Source organism: Panthera pardus, unplaced genomic scaffold (genome assembly GCF_024362965.1).
Source record: "Panthera pardus isolate Hobbes unplaced genomic scaffold, ASM2436296v1 HiC_scaffold_6, whole genome shotgun sequence".
NCBI classification, from domain to species: domain Eukaryota; kingdom Metazoa; phylum Chordata; class Mammalia; order Carnivora; family Felidae; genus Panthera; species Panthera pardus.
In genome coordinates, this window is record NW_026526991.1 from 7,915,741 (window position 1) to 7,943,502 (window position 27,762).

Sequence of the window (27,762 nt, forward strand, 5' to 3'; positions counted from 1 at the left end):
GGGAGGACTACTCCATGGGAGGATCAACAGGGGAAGACTGCTCCATGGGAGGACCTCTCTATGGGAGGACTGATCCACGGGAGGACTGCCACGAGGGAGGACCGCTCCACGGGAGGACTGCCACGAGGGAGGACTGCTACACAGGAGGACCGCTCTATGGGAGGACTGCTATACAGGAGGACTGCCAAGAGGGAGGACTGCTCCATGGGAGGATCAACAGGGGAGGACTGCTCTATGGGAAGACTGCCCTATGGGAGGACTGCCACGAGGGAGGACCGCTCCACGGGAGGACTGCCACGAGGGAGGATTGCTCCATGGGAGGACTGCCACGAGGGAGGACTGCTCCACGGGAGGACTGTCACGAGGGAGGATTGCTCCATGGGAGGACTGCCATGAGGGAGGGGCTCCACGGGAGGACCACGTGGGCAGCAGGGGCTGTTTGGCACCAGATCCTGCAAAGTGAGCCCAGAGAACTGCCCAGGATGTGGCAACAGCAGCCTGCTGTGCCCTTGGAGTGCGTCCTGGGGAGGGGCTGATGGTAGGGTTGGGATGGTGCATCTATCGGGGTTCCCTAGGGCACCAGGACCAATGGGAGACATGTGTGCATATCTACACACACACAGATGCACACACACATATATGTACACATACAGACACACACACATTTACGTATACCTACACACATGCATATACCTGTACACACATGTGCATACCTACACACGCACATATATCTACACACGCACATATACCCACATACATATACCTACACACATATATAGTTCCACACATGCATAAATACCTGTACAGACACACACACACACATACACACACACACAGATCAAGGTTGATTTTCAGGAACTGGCTCAGGTGGCGGTGGGGGCTGGCCCGTCTGTAACCTGCAGGGCAGGCTGTGGGCGGACAGAGCCCCTTCCTCCTCGAGGGACCTCGTCTGTTTGCTCTTTAAGCTTTCAACTTGCTTTACTCAAAGTCAGCTAATTTCAAATGTCAATGACATCTACAAATACCTTCACAGACACACCTGGACAGGTGTTTGAGCAGACCTGGTGCCTTAGCCTGGCCAGACAGACACTCAAAATGAGCCATCCCGATGGTGAGTGGGAAGGCCGGCTGGGATGGTAAGGGCCATGCGAGTGCGTCTGTGGGTAAAGGGGACGGAGCTGAGGAGAGTGCGGAGGAGTGGGGGCTCTGGTGGAGAAGAGGGAAGCTGGGCAGGTCTGCAGAGACTAGGGAGGGGGCCATGGTGACAGGCACTGACGTCGTGCTCCAAGGACAACGGGGTGGGGAAGCACACAGGACGGTGCGTGCGCTCCGGGGCAGGGGCCAGGTGGTGAGGGAAGGGCAGGTGGAGGGTTCACGGGCTGGGGGAGCAGGTGGGAGGCCGAGGGATGGGACAGCAGACCCCACCCCCTCTGAGCGGCCCCACACCCATCCCTCGTCTGGGACCCTTCCCAGGCTCTGCCTCAGAGGCTCGGCCGCTCCTGGACTCAGCTCCCCAGCGGGAGCCTGGCGCACAAAGGGGGTTGGGACCCATGTGTAACAGGATGAGTGACAGTGCACGGGCTCCCCTGTCTGTGGATCGGGCCCCAGGGCTCGTGTGGCTGATGACCGAGCGCAGGGGTGGGTAACCTCCTGCAGGCGGCCGCTATCATCCTCGGATGCCCCTTGGTTTCCTAGCAACCGGCCCGTTTTCTTCTTCCACGGTGATAAGTCTGCAGGGAACCCCCTCCAATAATCATCTTGAGGCCCTTCCCCAATTATTCCCTTAAAATGGAATCCCAGACGCATGTGAACGGGACGGAATGTTTTCTAAGGACTTTGACAGTGTTTAGTGGCATCAGTGCTGGGGATCCAGGAGCGGTCACCTCCTGTCCCATCCGTCAGGCTCAGCTCTGAGGCTTGGCAGAGCCGGCCAGACGGGCGTGATGAGTGTGGGTGGCCACGGACACCCCGGGGCTGGGCTGTCTGCCGTGGCTGGCTGGAGCACAGAGTCTAGGCTCGCGCTTCGCAGGGATCCCCGTCTCCCCTCAGCCACGGGCTGAGTCTCGGGGTCTTCTAACCCACCATCTGGCCGCCGGGGGTAGGCGAGTGGGGGACAGCGGCCTGGTAGCTTGGGTGTGTGTTGGGGGCGTGGCCTTGGCTGTGCTGCCCCACCTGCCTGTCATGGAGACAAAGGGACCGTCCCTCGGCTCGCTCACCGCAGCCCTGGAGGGAAGGGGCGGAAGAGGCAGAGGAAGAGTGGGTGACGCTCTGGACCCCGCCCGTTAGCGAACCCACACGTTAGCTCACCGTAGCCCGGTGTTTCAGTCTGCGCCCCAACACTTAGCTCAGGGTTGCGTGGGCTGGCCCCGGGCGCCGGGCTCAGCTGGGAGGTTCTCCCGGCCTTGATGGGCCCCCTGGTGCGCTTGCGGTCAGCCTCAGGTCCGCTGGGTGGCCCTGCAGCCGGGGTCTGGCACGCCGTCGGCTGTGGTGCCATCACATCCTCCCCTGTGCCCGGTCCAGGCCCCCGTGAGTCCAGCCCAGATGAGGAAACGGGAGAGCGGCCGCACCACGTGGCGAAGGAGCGTGGGTGTCGGGAGGGAGCTACACGGCTGGTCTGGGAGACCGGCGGCCCCACAGCCCGGCCTGCAGCACGGAGTTTGACCCACCAGACCGGCCACTGGCTCTTTGCTGTGGGCCGAAGGAGAGGGACAGGGCGGGCGGTGGCTGTGGGACGCTTCCTCGTGCGATGTTCCGGCCGTCGTCTCCACGGCGGGCAGAACGCTGTGCCGTGCTCCTGGTGCTGGACGGCCAGTCCTCCAGTTCTGGAGGGCCCGGTCTCCACAGGCTCCACGAAAGCTTCTTTCCCGTCGTCAGTTCTGTTCTCAAATAAATCGCAATCACTCAGGAGCCAAGCTGGAGGCAGGGCCGACGCGCCGGGACCCAGCCCCCCGAGTAAGGCTCTTGAATCACTTTGGAAGCCGTTTCCGAGTAATACAAATGGACGTGGCAGGGGAACAGAAATCCCCGCCAAACCCCTGCCTGGAGCGGGATGAAAAGCGAGATTAATCTGAAGGAAGAGGTCAGCACACATCTGCTTGCCCTGTTTCCGATATCCAGAAGGACCAGGGCGAGGGGGGATTGTGCGTGGTGCGGGGCCGTGAGCAGGGCCGCGGCTCGGCCACTTAGGGTCCTGACGCTTCGGCTGGTGGCTTCAGTGGGCCGAGCCTCAGTTTCCTCAGGGCTGACGATGCCAACGCTCGCCTTGCTGGGCTGCTGGGGGCACCATCCCTAACATGCGGAGGGCAATTCATGTGGAGCAGGGACCGGTGAAAACAGCCACAGGCACCTTTTTCTTTTTTTCTTACTTGTTTATTTGGGCACCTTCTTTCTTCTTTCTTTCTTTCTTTTTAAGTATTTATCTGGAGAAAGAGAGAGAGAGAGAGAGCAGGGAGGGGCAGAGAGAGAGGGAGAGACAGAATCCCAAGCAGGTCTTCACTGTCTGCTCAGAGCCTGACGTGGTGCTCGAACTCACGAGCCGTGAGATCATGACCTGAGCCGAAACCAACAGTCAGATGCTTAACCACCTGAGCCACCCGGGCTGCCAGGCACCTTCTTTCTGGACAAGGTCTGATGTTTGAGGGACTGCCGGGGCCGTCGGCCAGATTTCGCAGAGGGCGTTGGCGTCTCCTTGGGTCTCACGTACCTCATTTTACTGCACAGATACGAGCACTTACTTCACTCAATACTGCAAGCGTTTTTCTTGTCGCTAACGCTTGCAAAGTTAAAACATGTAGCTGTGAACACTAAGACTCTACGCACCAGGTGACGTTTTTGATACTGAGTTGCTTTTCATTGTTTGTGGTGAGAGATGACGTTACCGGAAGCCTCCCCCTGCACCTTGCCTGGTTTGGACGGTGACGGCTCCTTGGCCAGTTCCCAGAAGGTACGAGGGCTTCCGCGATTCTCCGCGACTCTCCACTCTAAGCCCGCACCCGTTCGTGCTGTCACCAGTAACATATGACTGCATCGATGTTCTTGAGCCCTGGCCAGGATTAAGACTCATTTCTCAGTATTTTTAAGTGGATATAAAATGCCACCACGTTATTCTTTCTCAAAGTGTGCTGGTTTTGTGATGTGTCACCTTGGCCAGGTGACCTCCACTCCCTGGAAGTGCTTTCCCCGCAGTTTCCGGTCAGAGCTGCCCCCGGAGGGGTCTTACGTGAGCCCCAAGGAGACCTGAAGAGCAGACTTGGTGGCTCCCATGCATTGTCCCTCACTGGCTGGCCCGTCTCAGGCCCAGGATTGCACCTGTTCCCTCCCACCCCTGGGCTGTGTGCATTCACGTCCATGATGAAGGGCGCGGCTTCTGAGGACACCCACGCCGCCAAGGTCAGAGGCAAGCAGACGCGCGTGGGTTCTGTGCATCCTCCAGAGCTCCAGATCACCGCCCTCTCCCCCGGCCGCCTCCCTTCCGCCGAGCCTGCCCCGTGGCGTGAGCTCCCTCGGGGGCTGCCGACATGGGTCCCGCGGGTGTGTGAGCTCACATCCCTGCAGTGGATCTACCTTCGCTGTCCCGACGCCTCCGTGTCCCTGTTGCTGTCGCTCTCTGTGTCTCCTCCTCTGAGTTACAGTTTACTGTGTGTTGATGGCACGGGTGGAGCAGGGGGTTGCTCCTGGCCAGCCCTGTCCCCTGCCCCCTCTCCACATGTGACTGTACTGGCCGCTGCTTAGCGGTCTCGGAAAGTTGATGGCGCACAAGCAGGCTTGTTTACACGTGGTTGTTTCACATGTTTATGCGACGTTTTCACACAGGCGGTAGCACATTGGACGCCCCCCGTCCTGCTTCCTCCCCTCGCCAGTGCGTCTGGGAGGTGGAACCACACCGTTAGATGCAGACGCCTCGTTGTTCTAACGGCCTCGAGAATGCAACGTGACCGTTACCAGTGGGCTTGGCCGGTATTTCCTGTCTTGACCTGGCGACAGTGCTTCGGGGGGGTACGTGTCACTTTTACACATGTGCTCATTCTGGGTGGTGCGGTTACTGCTCGAAGGGTGAGTGTGACACTGCTCTTGGGGAGATTTTGCAAATTAGCACACCTTCCTGGACAATCTGCGGCTTTCTCGTCTGCGTCCCCTCCTGGGCTGCAGCGGTGGGGGCTGGAATCTACCTGCCCCAGACCCTCTGCCAGCAAGGCTGTTGTTCAGCTTCTGCCAACGAAGCCGCTGGCCTGGAAATCAGAGGCCCAGCAGGAGGGGTCGACGTTGCGAGGGTGTGAGATACGAGCGTCTGCAAAGGCAGGGGCAGGTTCCAGCAGACGCGGTATTCCTGGATTCCAGAACACTCCGGAAGCTTCCCTGACCTCCACGCTTCCTGCCGGTTCTGTAAGCCTGTAATTGCTGATATTGAATCCCCTCTCGACTCAAGTACGTGGAGTGCACCTGCACAGAAGCATGCCCACGGCTCTGGCTCCTCACCACGGCGCTTGCCACGGACGGTGTCACTGAACGTGGCCGTGTCCCGCTGGAGAGGGGATCTCACTGTACTTGTTCATTTCAGAAGTGTGTGTGTGAGTACGTGTGCGCATGTGTGTGTAAGGTTGAACCCTCTTTATATGCTTATTCCCGTCATATTTCCTTCTCTGTAAACTGGGTTCGTACCCTTGGATTATCTGTTGGTCTTTAAAAATTTTTTTTAATGTTTTTATTCATTTTTGAGGACAGAGAGAGACAGAGTGTGAGCCAGGGGAGGGGCAGAGGGTGGGGACACAGAATCCGAAGCGGCTCCAGGCTCTGAGCTGTCAGTGCGGAGCCTGACGTGGGGCTTGAACCCACGGACTATGACATCGTGACCCCAGCCGCAGTCGGACGCTTACCCGACTGAGACGCCCAGGCGCCCCTGTCCGTTGGTCTCCTTTTTGCTCAAAGGGACTCTTTTTCTTTGAAAAGAAATAGTACTTGGTCTGTGACACATGTTGCAAACCCTTTCGCCAGTTTGCAGCTTGCCTCTCGATTTAGTGTCTGTGTATTTCTTGCAGACGAAAGTAATGTTTTACGTACTCAGATTTGTTCTCTTTTATGGAGTCTGGGTTTTGCGCTGCACTCGCCGTGGCCACCACGGCGGTCGGCCGTCAACAGGGACTCTGTGCAACTCCCTACGTCTCCCCGCTCCCTGGAAGCCTGCAGGCTGCGCTGATTGGCTCGTTTTCCCACCGCGAGCTGTGAGGGACGGGGAGGTGTGCATGACGGTCCCCCAGCCTAGTGTAGCCCTGCTTCCGGGGGCCTCCTGCGAACTTCTGACCGCACGTTGGGAGGCACCGATATCCGCAGCCGAACCACACCCTCCTGTGCTGCGCCCTTTCGCACTGGGGAGTGCTGTTCTGTTCTGTGCAATACCTTTCACCCCCAAATAAATGCTGTCCGCTGTTGATTGCCGTCCCTGCCTGTTTTTAAAATGCCCTTGTCTTATACATTTCTATTTTTAACCTGTCTGTGTCACTTTGTTGTCGAAGAATCTTGGGATTCGGCAGCTAGCTGGGCATCCTTCGGGTTTCGCCCTGCGGTGACGTGCGGATACGTTGGAGGCTTCTCCTTGTTGTATTTTCCAGTTTTGATTGTGCCCTAAGGACATGTTTCCCTACAGGTTCTCCGTGTCCTTCCTCTGTTTGCTCTGTTTATTTTTATTATCTGGAAGGACAGGAAGTTTGTTGTGTGGCTGCCTTACACCTGTGGATTTCTATGTCCCACCCAATCCTTTATTGGCCGCACACGATGAACGAGTATAGAGCAAATACATGGCAACTTCCTCTGCTCCTAATTTTATTTGGTTTACTTTTTTTTTTTTAAATTTTTTTTTCAACGTTTTTTATTTATTGTTGGGACAGAGAGAGACAGAGCATGAACGGGGGAGGGGCAGAGAGAGAGGGAGACACAGAATCGGAAACAGGCTCCAGGCTCTGAGCTGTCAGCCCAGAGCCCGACGCGGGGCTCGAACCCACGGACTGCGAGATCGTGACCTGGCTGAAGTCGGACGCCCAACCGACTGAGCCCCCCAGGCGCCTCTGGTTTACTTTTTAAAGTCTCAGTGCTTATTTTCTTATCTTTATATTTTTACACATACAAGTAGCAAGCGACTTACCAGGTCTAGATATATTCGTCTCCGGCTGAGACAGAGGAGGTGCCACTCCTGCAATGCCCTTGTCCTTCCTGTCCCGGTCTCTGACCTGGTAAAACCCTTCTAAAGGGTTCCCGTAGTTAGCATTTCCATTTTCTTTGCTAACGAAAACACATATTTGTTTTCATCTTTCTTTTAGAGTTAAACGCGGTAACGTGCCTGCAGCCAGTTCATACGCCTCCTGCCTCGCCGTTGGCCAAAGTTGCGTTCCGGTGGTTTCTTCGGGATGGGCTCATTTTAGAGATGTTCCTCTAGATTTTGAATTTTCAAAACATATTTGTCTTTCGTCTTTGTGTTTGAAAGACAGATTGGCTGGCTGTGAAACTCTCGGGTTGCCGTTTCCTTTTTGAGGACTTCGTAGGCATTAATCTCTGGATCCCAGCACTGAGCGTCGTCATGGTAACTTCGGAGGCCGGCCTCACGGTTTCCCCTTCCCCACGACTTGATGTTTTTTTTTCCCTTTGGATGCCAAAAGAATTCTCTGTGTCTCTTTAACATCCAGCAGTTACACTACCACCTTTTGCCAGTGTTTTTTCTTTCCCTGAGACACGTACCTCTCGATTTCTAGACATAAGTCCCTTTTGCTGGTGACAATTACTCTTGGGCAATTTGAGGGTATTTCTTCTGTTTTCGTTACTCTGATTCTCGTCTGCAGAGACGCCGTGTCTGTGTATCCCGATTGTCTCTGGTCCGTTTCCCCTTTCCCCACCATTTAAAAACTGCCTTAATTGTTATTTAAATTTGCACTGTGCTGATTAGTAGTGAGACTGAACATTGAAAATGTATTCTAAGTCAGGAATTTTTGGAGCATCCAGTATAAGGCACAGTGTGGGGCGCCTGCGTGGCTCAGTCGGTTAAGTGTCCCAACTTCGGTTCACGATCTCACGGTTTATGGGTTCGAGCCCCGTGTCGGGCTCTGTGCTGACAGCTTGGAGCCTGGAGCCTGCTTCAGATTCTGTGTCTCCCTCTCTCTGTTTTTGGCACGTGCACTCTCTGTCTTCAAAATAAATAAACATTTAAAAAGGCACAGCATGGCTGCAGGAATTGGCCCCTACTTACCGGCCATTCTGCAGTTCCCGAAACTCTCAACTCCCTCGCCAGGAACCGGGGTTTGTGGTTCCTCTCAGACCGCGTGAGCACTTAGAGCAGTAAATAGGGTTCATTTGCTGCGGTCTTTATAAAGACAACCGTGAAAGGGTTTGCCATCGCGAAAGGGTTTGCCAAACCACACTTGAACAAATTAAATGTAGTTTTCGAGCAGCAAGTTGACATCATTGGACGCATGACAGCCTCCACAGCGTTCAAAGCGCTGCTCTCTCTCCTCGCCAAGGAGCATTTCCACATCTCGGTCCTCGTTCCCGCTCCCCACCTTGACTCTGAATCCCTTGCCGGGCCTCCCGTGCCGCCTGCTCTCGCGAGCTCGGGGACACACAGAGGATCTGCCGCGTCCTGCCTCTGGGTCGTTGCCCAGAGCCTTGATGCTGATTGTGGAAACTCCCAACTCCTCTGCAGGGGCCCAAGGTCACACGCTGGCCCCGAGATTTCAGCGGCCCCCCACATTTTGCCCCCGCCTGGTTCCTGTTCAGTGAAGGGCCTGCCCCTCTCCACTGCCTGCTCCATGGACGTCTGGGCAGACACCCGCTTCTTGGGCTCGCCTGTCCGGAGCTCACGTGTGCATCCCGGGCCCACGGCAGCCGCGGGAGGGTTCCGCCTGCTCGTGTGGCTTTGTCAGGTAAATCCGCGCCTTTCCCCACAGCTCCCAGTGAGCCGCCGTGTGGGGGGGACTGCCGTCTGAGGTGTTTCATGAGTCCCTGCGTCCCCACCGCCCCTGGTGGCAACCCAGGGTTTATCATCGATGGGTGAGACGTGAGCCCCCCACCCCCACCCTACTCACCGGCTGCTGCATCTGGTGTCAGCTGCCAGCTTCCAACGACTGCCCTCAAGACACTTGGCCAGAGTGAGGAGGTGCTGTCCTGCCCACCCTGCACGGAAGCGTCTAGAATCCCCATCCTTACAAGCCCCGGAGCGTGATGTTTTGGGATGCTGGATCCCGACTGTGCCCAGAGCGGGCTCATGCTGGGAGGCGGGACAGAGGGGCACGGGCCCCGTGTGCGACGGGTCCCCGCTTGGGGAGATCGCCGTCCGGCAGGCAGACAGGTCCCCGGCTTACACGACGCGGTGTGTGGCCTTACCAGGGCTCTGGGGTTTCAGGCCAAGGACGGCTGCTGGGGCCGCTCGTGCGGGGGTGACTGGCTCAGGCTGGCAGAAGGGTGGACCAGGGCCAGGAGTGGGTGAGGGATGCCCATTCCCCACAGTGTTTGCAGGAAGCCTGAGGAGGGTGGGGGCGGGCAGGGGTGGGGGTCCTCCTACTCGGCTGAACGGGGGGCACACACTCCCCGGGTTCCTTCTTTCCCCCCACGCCCGGCTGTGGGTGAGAGACACAAGTGGGGGCGGAGTCAGGCAGTGAGAGTCTCTGGATGTTTTCAACCAAGACCACGGGGACGGGGCGCTCGGAGAAATCCCGCTAACTTGGCACGGCCGGGTGGGATGAGCCCGCCGTGTGGCCTCCATCCGATGGAGCAGCCCCGAAAACCCCGAAGCGTCTCTGGCCTGTGCTGCAAGCATCACGGACACGTCTGTCCACAGATCTGCAGGAAACGGGTCGGGGGGAAAGCAGATACCCCCTCTGTGCTGACCCCTTGTCCGGACCCCTCCCCAGATACTGAGGTGCAGGAGAGACTCGAGAGAGGCCACCAAAGGGGGGTTAGGAGCACATCAGCTGGGCTCCTCGAGGGAGAGAACATTTCTTCTGCACCACGACAGACCTTTCACATTAACTTATTAGACGGAAGGCACTGAGTCTTGTACACGCGTGATTTCAGCCTTGGCAGAGGGGGGGCTGCTAAGCAGGAACTGGGGACTGAGGTAGCTGCCCCCCGACCCTGTCCGTGAGCCGCTGCCCCCGCTAGCCAACACCCCCCTGCTCTCTTTCCCTTCCCCCCACCCCTACCTCCTCCCCACAGCCCCCTCCTCCCAGCCCCTCTCTGTGATCGATCCCCTTCCTACTCCCCTACACCCTGCCCCCTCCCCACCACCCCGTCCCTACCCCAACTGCCCCCCATATACCTCCTCCCCACCATGCCCTGCCCCCTCCCCACCGCCCCCTCCTTATCCCCCCAACTGCCCCCCATATACCTCCTCCCCCCATGCCCTGCTCCCTCCCCATCGCCCCCTCCCTCTCCCCCCACTGCCCCCCATACACTTCCTCCCCTCGCCCTGTCCCCAAGGCCTCCTCCCTGCAGCCCCCTCCTCCCAGCCCCTCTCTATGATCGATCCCCTTCCCACTCCCCCACACCCTGCCCCCTCCCCACCACCCCGTCCCTACCCCCCAACTGCCCCCCATATACCTCCTCCCCCCATGCCCTGCCCCCTCCCCACCGTCCCCTCCCTATCCCCCCAACTGCTCCCCATATACCTCCTCCCCCCATGCCCTGCCCCCTCCCCACCGCCCCCTCTCTATCCCCCCAACTGCCCCCCATATACCTCCTCCCCCCATGCCCTGCCCCCTCTCCACCGCCCCCTCCCTATCCCCCCAACTGCCCCCCATATACCTCCTCCCCCCATGCCCTGCCCCCTCCCCACCGTCCCCTCCCTATCCCCCCAACTGCCCCCCATATACCTCCTCCCCCTATGCCCTGCTCCCTCCCCACCGCCCCCTCCCTATCCCCCCAAGTGCCCCCCATATACCTCCTCCCCCCCATGCCCTGCCCCCTCCCCACCACCCCCTCCCTATCCCCCCAAGTGCCCCCCATATACCTCCTCCCCCCCATGCCCTGCTCCCTCCCCACCGCCCCCTCCCTATCCCCCCAACTGCCCCCCATATACCTCCTCCCCCCATGCCCTGCTCCCTCCCCACCGCCCCCTCCCTATCCCCCCACAGCCCCCCATACACTTCCTCCCCTCGCCCTGTCCCCAAGGCCTCCTCCCTGCAGCCCCCTCCTTCCGCCCTGCTAGCTCATCCCTGCCAGTAGCCACACCTGCAGAGGCATCAGCCCTCCATCCTCGGGCCTGGCTCCAATCTCGCCACCTCAGGCCGGCAGGTCAGGACAGAGACAACTGGATTCTGGTCCTGGTGCTTCAGCTGAGCCCCTGTGGTTGTGCCCAGGGCACGCATCCTCCGGGCCTGGGTGTCCCTGTCAGTATGGCACGTCACCTGGACCAGATTTCCCCCCTTGCTTATTTGCCCCGGATGTCTGCACTACAGAAAAGACTTAGAAAAAAAGAACTTCCCTGTGGCCTGAACCCTGGTGCTGGCCGTGTGCCGGTGCCTTCCTAGGGAACAGGTGCCGTGACGTGATTATGGCCAAGGTTGAGCCACCTTCTTGTTACAGCCCTGTGCTCGGATTCCTGCTGTGAGCTCCTTTTGACGTGAGTGTGTCCCTTTGAGTCCCAAATGGTTTATCCTTGGGTTTCTCCACAGAGGGAGGCTGGGGCTGCGTATCTCCTCCCCCTGGTTCACTTGCTGATATGCAGCGAGGTGGAGCTCACCAGGCCTCAGGAAACCGTGTTGCTGCCTCCATCACCAGGGAGGAAAACCAATCTCAGGAATCTGAAATTCTGCCTTCAAGCAGACGAGTGTTCCGGGCCAAAGGCATAGTGTGTGCAAAGGCCCTGGGGCTGGAGGTGGGACAGGGGCATTGTGCAGTGAAATGTGGTTGGAATGGCCTGTTGCAAACAGAAAGGGGGAGCATGGGCAGGTAAGGCTGGAGGGGCTTGACCGTGTGGGGCTGGCTGCCAGGTAAAGGTTTACATGTTCGGGGTGCCTGGGTGCTTCAGTTGGTTGTGTCCTCCTTCGGCTCGGGTCATGATGTCACGGTTCATGGGTTCGAGCCCCACGTCAGGCTCTGTGCTGACAGCTTGGAGCCTGGGGCCTGCTTTGGATTCTGTGTTTCTCTCTATCTCTGTGCTTCCCCCACTCACGCTCTTCTCTGTCTCTCAAAAAACGAATAAACGTTACAAAAATTAAAAAAAAAAAAAACGTTTATGTGTTTACCCTGAGAGCCCCGGGAGGCTTCAGATGGGTGCTAGGGTAAGGTCCTACGATGGGATTTGCATGCCTCGGAAAGAACCATCTGGAGGGGTCCACGCCGGTCTGAGGAGGGGCTGTGGCCAGGAGAGGAGGAGGGGAGGCAGGGAGGCCCTACGGGGCAGGACTGGCCTCCGGGAGAGCGTGTCGTTCCATCGGGTGCCTGACAGGTAGGGGGCCTACAAGCGGAGCACGATGACGTCGTGTCGGGTAAGCTGGCTCTGCACTGGAAGACCCACAGGCCACCGTCCACCTTCAGAACCTAAGTGGCCCTTTGGGAGGAAATTCGTGAAATCGATGGCTATCTAGAGACTCACTTGTGACTTAAGGTCACAGGAGGCCAGAGGCTCGCCTGTACCCTCTGGGGAAACCGAGCCACGTGGCGGCAAGGGGTGTGCCCAGAGCCACGCAGTGAGATGTTGTGCAGCAGGTGTGAGCGGCGGTTCCCGGCACCCAGCCCCTTGCCGGTCCCGCCGTCCCAGCCTGCCGGGTGTGCGCCGGCACGGGGCAGGGGTGGGGGTGGCGCCCCTGTCCTAGGAGGGACCCATGTGGGGACGCAGAGGGGCTTTGCTGGAGGAAAGAGGTGACGTTCCCCTGGCCCTCAAGCAATCACCAAATCTTCCTAAGGGATGTTCCTGCTGGGCACCGAGCCCCGAGGGATGAGGGTCACGACCTTTGCCACCAGCGCCAGTGGGGGATTGGGGTGCTCGGGGCTGGTAGGGAGCCCCGGGGTCAGCTGGCCATGCCCGGGGCTGCAGGGACGTGGAGGGGGCTGAGCCGGGGCCACGGGGAGCCCCCCAGGGACAGCTCTCCTCTCCCTTAGCAGACGGCCAGGTCTGCAAACAGCTGGGAGACCCCCGCCTCCAGGGCTGCCTGCTGCAGGGCGGGCGTGCGCACTTTCCAAAGCGGCCGTGGCCGGGTCCGCAGGGGACTCAGACGAGCAGGTGGACTCTCTCCAGACCGGGAGCCAGGAGTCTGAAATCTCGCGTGGACAGGGCCCCGCCCCCTCTGAGCCTCGCGGGGAGGGTCCGTCCCGCCTCTTCCGGCTCCTGGTGGCTCCTGGGTTTGTGGCCGGGTCGTCCCTCCCCTCTTTGCTGCCCTCTTTCCCCGGCCTCTCCCTGGGTGAGGGTCCCTCCTGCGTCTCTCGTCAGGACACCAGTCTCTGAGTTAGGGCCCGTCCTAATCCAGGCGGCTCTTCTCTGGACACCCTTTATTACATCCGAAAAATCCCGTTCCCCAGTCAAATCACATTCTGAGCCTGTGGGGAGACACGAATTGGGGGCGCACATTCAATCCCCTCCAGGACCCTTCTACCTCCGAGCTTTGCAGCCACGCGTCCCCTCATGTGAACAACGGAAACGTTCCCGCTGTCCCTGGTCGGTCCGGGCCCTGGGCCCGTCACCCCTGCTGCGTGACCATAGCCAGCTCACTGATCTCCTGGCCTCCAGCCTCCTGCCCTCAAGTCAGCCTCCTCGCAGTGGCCACCTACTTTGGGAAATCACGGGGAGGGCCTGCTGTCCAGGTAGGCGGGCCCATGGTCTGGGTAGGGGGGCCCATGGTCTGGGTAGGGGGGCCCACTATCTGGGAAGGGGGAAGCACCACTATCCGGATAGGGGGGCCCACTGTCTGGGTAGGGGACCCACTGTCTGGGTAGGGGCCCCACTGTCTGGGTAGGGGGGGTCAACTCTCTGGGTAGGGAGCCCACTATCTGGGTAGGGGGCCCACTGTCTGGGTAGGGGGCCTACTGTCTGGGTAGGGGACCCACTGTCTGGGTAGGAGGGACCCCAGTGTCCGGGTATGGGGGCCCACTGTCTGGGTGGGGGGCCCACTGTCTGGGTAGGAGGAACCCCACTGTCCGGGTATGGGGGCCCACTGTCTGGGTAGGGGAAGGTCACTGTCCGGGTAAGGGGCCCCACTGTCTGGGTAGGGGGCTCACTGTCTGGGTAGGGGGGCCCACTGTCTAGGTGGGGGGGGTCACTGTCCAGATAGGGGGCCCCTCTGTCTAGGTAGGGGGTCCCCACTGTCCAGGTCAGGGAGGCCCCACTGTCCTGGTAGGGGGGCCCCCACTGTCTGGGTAGGGGGATCCACTGTCTGGGTAGGGGGCCCACTGTCTGGGTAGGGGGCCTACTGTCTGGGTAGGGGGCCTACTGTCTGGGTAGGGGGCCCACTGTCTGGGTAGGGGGATCCACTGTCTGGGTAGGGGGCCTACTATCTGGGTAGGGGACCCACTGTCTGGGTAGGGGGCCCACTGTCTGGGTAGGGGGCCCACTGTCTGGGTAGGGGGCCTACTGTCTGGGTAGGGGGATCCACTTTCTGGGTAAGAGGGACCCCACTGTCCAGGTATGGGGGCCCACTGTCTGGGTGGGGGCCCACTGTCTGGGTAGGGGGATCCACTGTCTGGGTAGGGGGCCCACTGTCTGGGTAGGGGGATCCACTGTCTGGGTAGGGGGCCCACTGTCTGGGTAGGGGGCCTACTGTCTGGGTAGGGGGATCCACTGTCTGGGTAGGAGGGACCCCACTGTCCAGGTATGGGGGCCCACTGTCTGGGTGGGGGGCCCACTGTCAGGGTAGGGGGATCTACTGTCTGGGTAGGGGGCCCACTGTCTGGGTAGGGGGATCCACTGTCTGGGTAGGGGGCCCACTGTCTGGGTAGGGGGATCCACTGTCTGGGTGGGGGGCCCACTGTCTGGGTAGGGGGATCCACTGTCTGGGTGGGGGGCCCACTGTCTGGGTAGGGGGCCTACTGTCTGGGTAGGGGACCCACTACCTGGGTAGGGGGATCCACTGTCTGGGTAGGGGCCTACTATCTGGGTAGGGGGCCCACTGTCTGGGTAGGGGGATCCACTGTCTGGGTAGGGGGCCCACTGTCTGGGTAGGGGGATCCACTGTCTGGGTAGGGGCCTACTGTCTGGGTAGGGGACCCACTGTCTGGGTAGGGGACCCACTACCTGGGTAGGGGGATCCACTGTCTGGGTCCCGGCCTACTATCTGGGTAGGGAGCCCACTGTCTGGGTAGGGGGCCCACTGTCTGGGTAGGGGGCCTACTGTCTGGGTAGGGGGATCCACTGTCTGGGTAGGGGGCCCACTGTCTGGGTAGGGGGATCCACTGTCTGGGTGGGGGGCCCACTGTCTGGGTAGGGGGATCCACTGTCTGGGTAGGGGGCCCACTGTCTGGGTAGGGGGATCCACTGTCTGGGTAGGGGGCCCACTGTCTGGGTAGGGGGATCCACTGTCTGGGTGGGGGGCCCACTGTCTGGGTAGGGGGCCTACTGTCTGGGTAGGGGACCCACTACCTGGGTAGGGGGATCCACTGTCTGGGTAGGGGGCCTACTATCTGGGTAGGGGGCCCACTGTCTGGGTAGGGGGCCCACTGTCTGGGTAGGGGGCCTACTGTCTGGGTAGGGGGATCCACTGTCTGGGTAGGGGGCCCACTGTCTGGGTAGGGGGATCCACTGTCTGGGTAGGGGCCTACTATCTGGGTAGGGGCCCACTGTCTGGGTAGGGGGATCCACTGTCTGGGTAGGGGCCTACTATCTGGGTAGGGGGCCCACTGTCTGGGTAGGGGGATCCACTGTCTGGGTAGGGGCCTACTATCTGGGTAGGGGGCCCACTGTCTGGGTAGGGGGATCCACTGTCTGGGTAGGGGGCCCACTGTCTGGGTAGGGGGATCCACTGTCTGGGTAGGGGGCCTACTATCTGGGTAGGGGACCCACTGTCTGGGTAGGGGGCCCACTGTCTGGGTAGGGGGCCTACTGTCTGGGTAGGGGGATCCACTTTCTGGGTAGGAGGGTCCCCACTGTCCAGGTATGGGGGCCCACTGTCTGGGTGGGGGGCCCACTGTCTGGGTAGGGGGCCTACTGTCTGGGTAGGGGACCCACTACCTGGGTAGGGGGATCCACTGTCTGGGTAGGGGCCTACTATCTGGGTAGGGGACCCACTGTCTGGGTAGGGGGCCCACTGTCTGGGTAGGGGGCCTACTGGTGGGTAGGGGGCCCACTGTCTGGGTAGGGGGCCCACTGTCTGGGTAGGGGGCCTACTGTCTGGGTAGGGGGCCCACTGTCTGGGTAGGGGGCCTACTGTCTGGGTAGGGGGCCCGCTGTCTGGGTAGGGGGCCTACTGTCTGGGTAGGGGACCCACTACCTGGGTAGGGGGATCCACTGTCTGGGTAGGAGCCGCCTGTCTGGGTAGGGGACCCACTGTCTGGGTAGGAGGAACCCCACTGTCCGGGTATGGGGGCCCACTGTCTGGGTAGGGGAAGGTCACTGTCCGGGTAAGGGGCCCCACTGTCTGGGTAGGGGGCTCACTGTCTGGGTAGGGGGGCCCACTGTCTAGGTGGGGGGGTCACTGTCCAGATAAGGGGCCCCTCTGTCTAGGTAGGGGGTCCCCACTGTCCAGGTCAGGGAGGCCCCACTGTCCTGGTAGGGGGGCCCCCACTGTCTGGGTAGGGGATCCACTGTCTGGGTAGGGGGCCCACTGTCTGGGTAGGGGCCTACTGTCTGGGTAGGGGACCCACTGTCTGGGTAGGAGGGACCCCACTGTCCAGGTATGGGGGCCCACTGTCTGGGTAGGAGGGACCCCACTGTCCGGGTATGGGGGCCCACTGTCTCAGTGGGGGAAGGTCACTGTCCGGGTAGGGGGTACCCCACTGTCCGGGTAGGCAGGACCAGAGCCCTTGCTCCTCACAGTGGTGCACCTGCCCCTCTGTGTTGGTCCCGTCGATGGCCCCCACAACGCCTGCCCTGTGTCCCTGTGTCCCTGCCGACACCAGGTGCATGAGCTTCTTGGAGGTGGCCCTTCCTCGGGCCTCAGGCTTTGGAAAAGTCTCTCCTGTGTCTGGGAGGCTTCTCCTTTGTGTGCTCACATGGTGCCCACACATCCTCCAGCCTCAGTTCAGGTCAGCTCTGCCAGGACCGCTTCCTGGCCCCAGGCTCACCGTCCCAGTAATTGGGGTCCGGCCCCGGCCTCTGTGTGCCCAGCGAGCACTGTGTGCACCTGTCCAGGGGCGGCGTCTCCTGGCCGAACCCCCGGGGAGGGCTTCCGGTCTCCCATCTGCAGCCCCTGCAGCAGGACCCCGGAACAGATGAGGGAATGAGTAAGCGAGCGCCCCCATGGGGCCTCGAACCCTCTCAGCACGTAAATCCCAGGCGCTCTGCCCCGCGGAGCCTGGCGGGGGCCCCCTCAATCACTCCCTTCCCTGACAGGGGCGCCCCGGGCAGCCTAGTCCCTCCACTGCACGGTAGTTAAATCCTCCCCAAATGTTACTTGCAAAATGATGAAGAACTCGAGAGGAGGGTCTCGGGGAACACGGACCGCAGCCTTGCCATTATCTTTGACGATAAGTCTTTCTTTCTGATGGCAAACAATGTCTGCAGTATTTCATAATTGGTGAAATGAAGAACCCCGTTTTGCCGAGATGTTCGGGAATAACTCAGTTTTAAAGACCACGTCCTAACAACTGGAATGGGCCGATTATTCCAGGGGAATCCGCTGAGAATCGTTGCCACGCGAGGTAGGAAAATGTGCCTGAATTATTGCTGAAACTCTGCTAAGAGATTCACGTCTTCCGTTGCCAGGAGAGACGTTAACGCCCATTTATTAAAAATGTTTTTGAGGTTTTACTTGCTATAGAAGGATTTGTTTTATTTAAGTATGTCCTCTGCAGCACTTTCTGAGACAGGACCATCCATCTGCCGTCCCCTGACTCAGCAGGGGCTGGGCGGCCACGTGCTGATGGAGGGCGGTGGGGAGGGAGGATCCTGGGGCACGTGGCAAGGGAGACGGGCACGGGGGGTGTCAGCAGCATATTTGGGTGAGAGGAGGCACCACCGTGCTCCTGTCACCCGTGGGGCGGAGTGTTCGGTGCGTCTGGGATGGGTCCGTAGGAGTCATGCCCCTCACAGAGGCCGAGATGAGTTGGCACCATAGGAATGTGAGACCCTCAAGGGGCCTCCAGAGCCATCGAGTGCTGTCCTGGGCTCTCGAGAGATGAGCAGTTCAGGAGGCTCCCCAAGAGGGCACAGCACACTGATGACGTGGCCAGCCTGTGCACCCGTGTCCTTCCCACCACGGGGACCCCTTGCTGAGTTGTTTGCGCCCCGGGCTTGGGGGTGTTGGCCAGAAAGGCCTGAACTGGGAGCTCTCCCCACTAAGCACCAGCGGGTCCCCTGCTGGCAAGCCCCTCCCCAGCCTAAGCCCCACGACACCCTGTGTCCAAGGATCTTCCACCCTGGGCAGACCAAGGTGACCCCCGCAGCACCCCAGGCTGGGACCCCCGCAGCGCCCTGGGCTGCTGTTTTATAACAGTTGTCTGTCCAGCAGGTAAAGGGGCTGCATTTTTCCTCTGGGGACCCCTGACCTCAGCACAGTCTGGGCCTCAGGCGCGCACCGGGTGTTGGGAAAGTCAGGGGTCATACCCCGTGTCTCCTTGTGACAGCGTCCAGCTCCTGGGCTGCTGCCTGCTCACTTCTCCCTGCACGGATTAGGAGATGACCCTGGGGTGCAGGGAGGACGCGGGAGCGTGCAGAAGCCTCCCAGGCAGTGGACCTGGTGGCCTGGCGGGCATGGCTCCTCCCAGAGGCAGCAGGAGGCCCAGAGCGAGAAGCCACCTCTCCAGGGACACCCAAGCTGAGTTGCTGGGCGGGAAGGTGCATATCACGTCATGGCAAGAGGGTGTGCTCGTGTCCTGTGCCAAATTCTGGGTAGCACAGACTGGGGAGACTTAAAACGACAGGCCTTGATTCCCTCCCGGCTCTGGAGGCCAGAAGTCTGACATCATAGTGTCAGCAGGGCCTTGCTTCCCGAGGTTCTCTGGGGCGGTGGCGGGGGAGCCCTTCCTGCCTGTGTGGTCACGTGCCTCTCCTCTGTGTCTCTGTCTTCTGTACCTCAGTGGCTCACCTGGACAGTCCAGGACCTGATTACGTTTGCAAACTCTTGTTTCCCAAATAAGGTCACGTTCCCGGGTTCCGGGGATGAGGGTGTGGACACAGCTTTCTGGGGGCCGCCATTGGGCCCGTTCCGGATGGGGTGCTCAGGAAGGGAGGTGCTCGGTGAGGCTGGAGTGCTCTTTGGCTCTGGACAGCAAGGCTCGTGGCTCTTGGAGGCACAGTCATGTCCCTTCTGAGTCTGACGGCCCTGGGTCATCAGACCTAGGAGCGGGGGCTCGGGATTCTGGGGCGAGGCTTTGTCCAGGAGCACAGGTGGGGGTGTAGGCCGAGTATTTCAGAGAACGGCATCTGCAGGGCAGGGCAGGGGAGGAGGGAAGTGCTTGGGAACGCACAGACCCGGTCCCACCCCGTCTCCACTGTTCACACATTTAGTGTCTCGAGCCTCCATCTTTGTCTCCGAGCTGGGGCCGGGTGGCGGTGTCACTTACGCCCTGCTGTTTGTGGGGAGGTGGTGAGGTCCAGGCTCTAAGATGGCCAGCCACCAATGCACAGCAGGTGCACACACAGGCTCACAGCAGGTGCACACAGGCTCACAGCAGGTGCACACAGATACACAGAAGGTACAGGGCACAGCAGGTTCACTCAGACTCACAGCAGGTGCACAAGGCTCACAGCAGGTGCACACGGACACATATGGGGCACACGTGTGTTCTCCCTTCTCCTTCATCAAGGCTCCACTGCCCTCCTCGCAGGTACGTCAGGACATTTTCCTCTCCGCTGCCGCATAGTTCCCTCCAGCAGGGTGGGACCCTCCTCTTTGCTGGTTTCCGTATCACCCATGGCCTCCAGCTGCTGGGGGGCAGGGGCGGGCACTGTGGTCTGCACACCGCTGAGTAAAGGGGTACAGGTGGGGTGACGGGGCATGGGCACGGTGGTGGCTGGGACACTGATGGGTGAGCTGTATGGGGAGGGTGTCATCAGGGAACGTGGGTAAAGGTGAGGTGTCACGGCTCTCGAGAGACACTGAGGTCTGGAGAGAGCCTTCCAGGGGGGCTCTGGGAGGGGAGGTGGGAGCTTTGGGGTGGTGTGCAGGATTGGGGCATCAGGTGACCCCGGATCCACACAGAACTCTCCACAGAAGCCCCGTGCGGCTGTTTTCCTGACTCCATCCTCACGGCCATGGTTCTGCAGGGTAGGGAGGGACGTGGCCCTTGTGCCGTTGGGGAACAGGGGCTCAGGGTGCAACTCAGCAGGGGGCATGGGCTGTCTCCCGCCAAGCGGGGGCCTGTCTGCCACTCCTTGTAGGGGCCACTGTGACCGGGGCAGGGGGCCCTGCTGGGCAGACGTCTTTCCCTTCTCCAGAGCACGCTTCAACCGGCAGTACAGCACCTAGGAACTTGCTAGAAATGCAGCCTCTCGGGCCACCCAGATGCCGAACCGGAGCTCTGTGATGGGTCTGGGGTCTATTCCCGCCGTCTGGGTGATGCCAACGTGGGCTGCAGCGTGAGAACCCCGACCCTAAGCTGCCTGTCTCTGCCAGTGTCCCAGGGCCTCCTGCCAAGCCTGCTGAGCGGAGGGGCTCCGCCAGCTCCACGGCCAGCTCGGCAGAGGCTCTGTGGCAATTAACAGCTTTATCTGGAAGAGCCATTCTCTCCCTGTCCGAACCGGGAGTGCTTCTAAGGTAGCCTTCGCCAGAAAACAAGAGCTTTGCGCTTCACGTTGAAAGTGATGCTGGAAAGGAGGTTGGAGGCCTGGGAAAAGATTTCCTAGAAAACATACAGGGGAGGGAAAGTCCAGGTGTGAGGGGTCACTCACTGGCCAACATTCACTGAGCCCCTGTGCTGCGAGGCTCACGTGTTCACAGCGCACAGTAGAGATTTCAGTGCATCCAAAGGCGTCCCTATACTTGAGAACACACGTTAGGGTCCACCTTACACACCGGCCTGCCTGGACACTGCCTGCCTCTCTGCCTTTCCTTGGTGAAGCACCCTTGAGAGCAATACACCTTCAGGTACGGCTTGCTCAGGCACGGCCACCATTCCATTCTACACATTGTTGGCCGACAGCCCCGTTCACAGTGGAGGCCACATGGGCTGCTCTCCACCTGCAAAGAGGCCTTATTCAGTGTTTTAACAAAATCTCAAACCAATATCTAAACCCTGAGAAGTTTCCTCCAAACTGTATTTCTGTTTTTTGTTTCTTTTTTTCTTTGAAAAAAACCAAAACTTTCGGCCATATTGGACCTGGACGTCCATGGGGCAACATGCCACTGGAAAATAAGTAGGCTGCGCTCTTGAAAGGGGCCCGTGGTGTCGGGGTCATCGTGGTCCTGTTATCTACGGAGCAGTATTGACGGGACTGAGCTGTGGCCAGGATTAGAAGGGGTGATGTGTTGAAGCCCCAAACTTGGTTCCTCAGACACTGTACGTGCTCAGAAAGACACTTCTCTGTCCTCTTCATCTCCTTCCCTTGGAATCGTCTCTGGGTCCGGCCAGTCCGCAGGGCAGACGTGGCCGTGGGTTGGCCCAGGAGCTTCCTGCCCTGGCCCCTGTGTCCCTGTGGTGCGATGTCACAGCTGTAAACCTCCAGGCAGTGCCCCACTTTCTCCTCAAAACAACCCCCACCCTCTCCATGCCACAGGGAGGTCCCCTGCCGGTCCAGCCGGGCCCTGGACACAAACCGTACACGTCCTTTCTGGGCTCCTGTTTGAACCAGCGTGTTGGAGGTATGGCCGCCCCGTGAGCCTGGGCTGGGTAGCATGTGCTCGTGACCCTGGACCTGAGGGGCCCGCCTCCCCCCTGCTCCCCACATACCAGGCCCCGGGCTGCCGTTTGCCCACGTGCGTGGCGCCATTCAGAGATGGACTGGACCCAAAGCCAGAGCACAGAGCAGGTAAATATTTGTTCCAGAAACTCTTGTGATGTCAAGTTTTATCGTAAGTACATTTGGTGACTGAGAGGCCGATAAATCTTGCCGGTGCTGGGCGTCCTCACCCTGGCCTGCTTGTCATTCCGCAGTTGTGTGGCTCTGTCTTCGAGACACAGCCTCCCTCCCCTGTCTCAGCTCCGAGCCCAGCAGGAATCCTCAGACCTGGGAGCTGCCTCCGCAGGGACCCCACCCTTCCTGCTCAGGAGTGAGGCTGCTGTGAATACAAGGGCACCAAGATCCGTTGCTTCTGGGCCCCTCCCTGTCTAAGGCGGAGCCAGGGGCCGGACACCCGCGTGCAGCTTTCACCATCCTCTGGGAAAGGCTGTGCCTCCCGCCTTCCCCTCTCCCGGGGTTCCTGGCCCCCCTGCAGCCAGCAGCACTGGGCTTCCTGCCAAACCCCGAAAGGTTGACTGGGCTGCAGCCCGTGCCTGGGATTCAGGACACAGCAGCTGCCCGTGACTCTTAGGTTTCTTCCTTCTCTGGGTCTCTCGTTCTCTGGCTTCAGGCTTGCATTTGCTCTGGAAACACTTTGCGGGAACCTATGGGATTCTAGGCCTGTGACACGTAAGCTTTCACGAGCACAGCTGACCCATCAGCACAGCGAAGGCTCACCGCGATCCTGCCGTGTGGATGGCAGGCCGCGTGATCAGGCCCAAGCCTGCTCTCCCGGACCCGACGGCTTTGCTGGGGGAGGGGAGGGCTCCTGGGGTCTGCTTGGGGCCGTCCGGATGCTGGGTGGGTGAGCGGGGTCTGGTGGCCAGTGGGCACCACGGGCGGTCCCTCTGGTGAGGAGCAAGCTGGGTCTACAGCCTGGGGATGAAACGGCGGCCCGGAAATTAGCGATTCTCTGTCTCTAAGATCTGGAGCTAACTTTCCAACCTTTGCATTGAGGACTCGGTGGGAGGAAAAAAAGAAAGCTCGATCATGTTCAGAGTGAAGATGTTTGAACACTGCAGGTCTGGGCCAGGCGTATGGGAGCGGAGAATGCCTGAGAGCCGAGCAGGCAGCGCTGGAGGAAGTGGGTCTGGCCGCTGATGGGGACGACAGCCACTGGAGCCACTGGTGTGTCGGCGGCCCCGTTCTCTGCTGTGTGTGTGTCCACAGTGCATGGTGTCCTGGGGTGGGTACCGGCCTCCTTCACCTAGGCCCGTCTGCATTGTGGTTTGCCTCGGAGCAAAGAACAGGCTGAAGGGAGTTTAAAAAACATTGAAAACTTCCAGGCATGTGGACCAGGGGTTGGCCAATCTGGCTGGTTGGCTGTTTTTGTGAGTGAAGTTTTATCAGAACACAGCCGCACCCACTAGCTCAGGCGTTTATAGGAAAAGCTGGCCAACCCCAATCGAGGCAGGTAGGGAAAATGTACTAAACAGCTACTATTCTTCCATAAGATTCAAAGCTTTTAACATTTTGCAGTACTGGCCTCGGGCTCTGTTTCTTTTTTTTTTTTTTAATTTTTTTTAAATGTTTATTTATTTTTAAGACAGGGAGAGACAGCATGAACGGGGGAGGGTCAGAGAGAGGGAGACACAGAATCCGAAACAGGCTACAGGCTCCGAGCTGTCAGCACAGAGCCCGACGCGGGGCCCGAACTCACTCGAGATCACTCGAGATCATGACCTGAGCCGAAGTCGGACGCCCAACCGACTGAGCCACCCAGGCGCCCCAGGGGCTCTGTTGTTGAAAGAATGCACACCGCAGTGACACTTGAAGCCCGCCGCTCGCTCCAGAAGCCCCTTCCCCTCCCCCTGTCTGCAGAGGCGTCTACTAACCTGAGCTTGGCAGGCGCTACTCTCATTCTCTTACCACTTGTGTAAGAGATTGTACCCACACAATATGCAGTATTGTCCGTTTGCTTGAAATTCCATGCGGACGGAATCTCCGTATCCTGTGATTTTTTCACACCCTGCCCGGCAGCCCGTTGATTTCCGCTGCTCCGTGGCACTGAGCGGGCCTTACTCCTCCGTTTCTGCTCTGCCGGGTTTTTGGCTGTTGCAGCCACGACCTCCTCTGCGTGAATTTCCGGGGCGGAGTGCGGTGGCGGGAAGCATCTAGAAATGCAGCGGCTGCGTCGTAAGGTATGTGCCCGCGTGCTGGCCACTGTTAAGCGGTCCACGCTCGCGGGAACCAGGGCCCCTCACGTGGATTACACGCGTCGGCCCACCAGTCTGCACAGCAGCCCTGCGTCGCACAGGCTGTGTTATCCCCGTGTTACAGGTGGGGCAGGCGAGGCCCACAGAAGCTAAGAGCCTCACCTGAGGCCCCACGGCCGAGAAGGGCCAGAGCCAAGATGCAAACCCTAGCGATTCTGCTCCAGGGCCAAAGGGGTAAACCACAGCGTCCCCCACTCTGGAGCTGTCCAAGGCCTCGGACCTATTTTCGAGGGTGCTGCCACCACGAACGCAAGGCCCGATCCCTCCACACCCTCAACAACGCGTGGTGTGGTCAGACCGGCCCTCTGCCACGCGGACAGGATGTCGTGCTGGGAATGATGTGCACTTACCTCCCTGATAGCCACTGCAGACGTCTCATCACGTTCAAGGGCTGTGATGGTTATTTTGCGGATATCAACTTGGCCAGGTTCTAGCATCCAGTTACCGAATCAAACCCCAGCCTCGGTGTTGCTCTGATGGTATTCGGGAGACGTGGTTGACGCCTGCAATCAGTGACTTTGAGTAAAGGCGACCGACCGCGACACCCACACCCAATCAGCTGAAGGATTTATAAGCGAACACTGAAGTTTCCCAGAAAAGAGGAAACTCTGTCCTAAGATTGCAACATCAGCCCCTGCCTCAGTTTCTAGTCTGCTGGCGTGGCCCAGTGGACTTCAGACCTTCCAGCCCCCATACGTGTGTGGGCTAATTCCTTAAAACAAATGCTATTTATATATCTCCCAGTAGCTCTGTTTCCCTGGAGAAGTCAGATTCGCGTTTTCTCCTCCGTGACGTGTCTGTGTATATCTTTGTCTATTCCAGGTTCTGACGGCCGGTCAGTTATTTTAGCTGAAATTGCCTCGCCACGCCCCAGGCTGTGACTTACCTTTATACCGTCCTTCTGATGAACAAAAGTCTCTTTTTTATAGTTTGTGGGCTAGTGTGCGTGCGTGTCGGTGTTAAGAAACCTCATCTGCTCCCATGTTTTCTTTTAAAGGTTTCAGCATTTTCTTTTTACCCCATAGGTCTTTTATCCGATAGAAGTAGGTTTGTGTGTGTTGGGCGAGGGAGGGGCTGCGATGGGTGCAGCCCCTCCCGGGTGTCGTCCACCATTCGCTACACGTGTCAGGGTGTCACTGAGTCCACACTGTGGGCCTTGGATTTCTGGTCCGTATTCTACAATATTGGGAGAATGCAGCCCAGGGCGGAGGGACCGGCGATACGGTAAAACACTGCCCAGAAGAGGATTTAGATTCGGGAATGTGGCTTCTTAAAGGAGATTTTCTTCGACCACATGAAGTATTTATGCTGCAGTTTCAATGTGACATGATTGGAGATCTTAGGGGCCTTTACAGAGACACCGACGCCAGGGCGGCTCTTACCTGGGGACACAGCAATGCAGTCTGCCACCATCACCGCTGGCCCCGGCAAGTCCCCAGTGCAGGAGCAGACGTCCCGAGAGTCATCCTCAGCACACAGTTTCCAGCTGTACTTCCAGCTGGATCCGCTGAGAATATGTAATTTGAACTTACAGAAACAGCCTATTACTCCTGTAAAATGTTTTAGCCAAGCCTCCGGCCTCGTAGTCTGTGGGACTACGTCAGGGTTCAGATTTTGTTTTCTGTACATGAACACTCGTTCCAGCGACATTTACAGAATAATTCATTTGTTCCCTACCGATTTCTGCTTTGCCTTGCTGTGTGCTTGTCTGATATTGATTGGAATGATGTTGGGGCGTTGTATATGGAAAATGGTAGAAGGAGTTTTAAGCCTAGGGTCTTGCTGTCTTCCTCTAGAGGAGGGTTCCAGAATCTCTGGCTAGAAGCAGGGGCACTCAGAAGCAGGGCACCTCACTCCCCACTCAGCGACTGAGCTTTGGAGCTGGACATTTGTCCCTGGGAGGGCTCAGCTCTTTCCCCACTCCCAGGTATGGGGATAAGAGAGGGGCCCCCACCTACTGATTTTAAGGACCCTTTGTTAATACCAGGTTTTTGCTGGTACCTGGGTAAGAGAGGGGCCCCCGCCTACTGATTTTAAGGACCCTCTATTAATACCAGGTTTTCGCTGGTACCTGGGTCTGTTTACATGGGTCCTGTTTATTTCACTGGCTCATTTTTATGTCCCTGTGCTAATATCTGCCCCCTTTAATGGCTCTGCTCTTTGATGGGACAAATCCCATCCCTTGTTTCGTACTTTCACGTTTTCTCAGCCAGTTCTGAGCTTCTGCTCTGCTAGATGAATTATAAGGTGAGCCTCTCAGGTTCCACAAAGCATGCTGTAGAGGTTTGATTGGGATTGTGATAAAAGTATGCATTGACTTTGCAGAAATGACACCTTCCTGATGACAACCCTTCCCTTGGAAGAGCAGAGCACACTCCCCAACTTAATTGCATTTTCTTGAATGTCCTGTGTATATTTTTGTTTTTTTTTTTAATTAATAGAGTTTAGATTATAGAACAGTTTTAGCCTTACAGGAAAGTTGAGCAGACAGCACAGAGTTTCCATATACCTCTCCTCCATTTTTTCCGTTTTTATTATCTTGCATTAGGGGATACATTTGTCACAATTGATGAACCATTTTCCACGTAGTATTGTTAACTGAAGCCCATGGTTTACACAAAGCTTCACTCTATACTGTCCATTCCATGGGTTTTGGCAGATGTATGATGTCATGTAGTCACTGCTACGGACTCATAGAGACTGGCTCCCCTGCCCTAAAAATCCTCTGTGCTTCTCCAGTTCCCAATCCCTGGCAACAACTGATTTGTTTTTTTTTTTGTTTTGTTTTTGTTTTTAAAGATTTTTTTTAACGTTTATTTATTTATTTAAAAAAATTTTTATTTAATGTTTATTTATTTTTGAGACAGAGAGAGACAGAGCATGAATGGGGGAGGGGCAGAGAGAGAGGGAGACACAGGATCGGAAGCAGGCTCCGGGCTCTGAGCCATCAGCCCAGAGCCCGACACGGGGCTCGAACTCATGAACTGTGAGATCGTGACCTGAGCTGAAGTCGGACGCTTAACTGACTGAGCCACCCAGGCGCCCCTGTTTTTGTTTTTTAACTGTCGGTATGGTTTGCCTTTTACAGACTGTCCTATCGTTGGAATTATGCAGTATGCAGCCTTGTCAGATTGGTTTATTTCTTGTCTTATTGCATTAGCTACTACTTCTAGTACAGTGTGTTAATAGGAATGTGGTGAGAGGCAACACACTCAGCCCCTAATCATAGGGCGAGCATCCAGTCTCTCAACATTAAGTATAAATCAGATGTAAGTTTTCTGCAGACGTTGTTGATCGAGTTGACAAAATGCCTTTCTATGCTGAGTCTGTCAAGCGTTTTTATTGTCAGTGATATTTTGAATTTTGTCAGAAGCATCTTCTGTACCTATTGGTGTGACCATGTGATCTTTCTTCTTTAGCCACTTGATGTGATGGTGTGCATTAATTGCATGTGTATCTGGAATGAGTCCTACTTGATGGATGGAGGCTTAGAGTTCTTTTTACACATGGTTGGACTCCATTTGCTAATATTTTGATGAGGAT

General features: G+C 58.3%; 1 protein-coding gene across 1 annotated transcript; it reads right to left on the reverse strand.

Annotated features, from left to right (window-relative positions):
* Window positions 1-2,212: 2,212 nt before the first annotated feature.
* Window positions 2,213-20,119, reverse strand: LOC109265254 (proline-rich protein 2-like). Its single transcript, XM_053894806.1, has 8 exons — window positions 19,898-20,119; window positions 17,191-17,315; window positions 14,087-14,327; window positions 13,747-13,838; window positions 12,904-13,009; window positions 12,376-12,436; window positions 2,308-2,688; window positions 2,213-2,223 (listed from the first exon to the last, which is right to left on the reverse strand). The coding sequence occupies exons 1-8, from the start codon at window positions 20,117-20,119 to the stop codon at window positions 2,213-2,215; spliced, it is 1,239 nt and encodes a 412-aa protein (XP_053750781.1).
* Window positions 20,120-27,762: the final 7,643 nt, after the last annotated feature.

What these genes read in the sequence shown, in the direction of transcription:
- LOC109265254 (XM_053894806.1), bottom strand. Translation starts at nt 20,119, where the DNA reads ATGACACCCTCCCCATACAGCTCACCCATCAGTGTCCCAGCCACCACC. An exon ending in GGAGAGGAAAATGTCCTGAC is followed by an intron (nt 17,316 to 19,897) that starts GTACCTGCGAGG and finishes GTCCTGCTGCAG; the next exon opens with GGGCTGCAGATGGGAGACCG. An exon ending in GGGTTCCTCCTACCCAGACA is followed by an intron (nt 13,839 to 14,086) that starts GTGGGCCCCCCA and finishes CCCCCTTCCCAG; the next exon opens with ATAGTGGGCCCCCCTACCCA.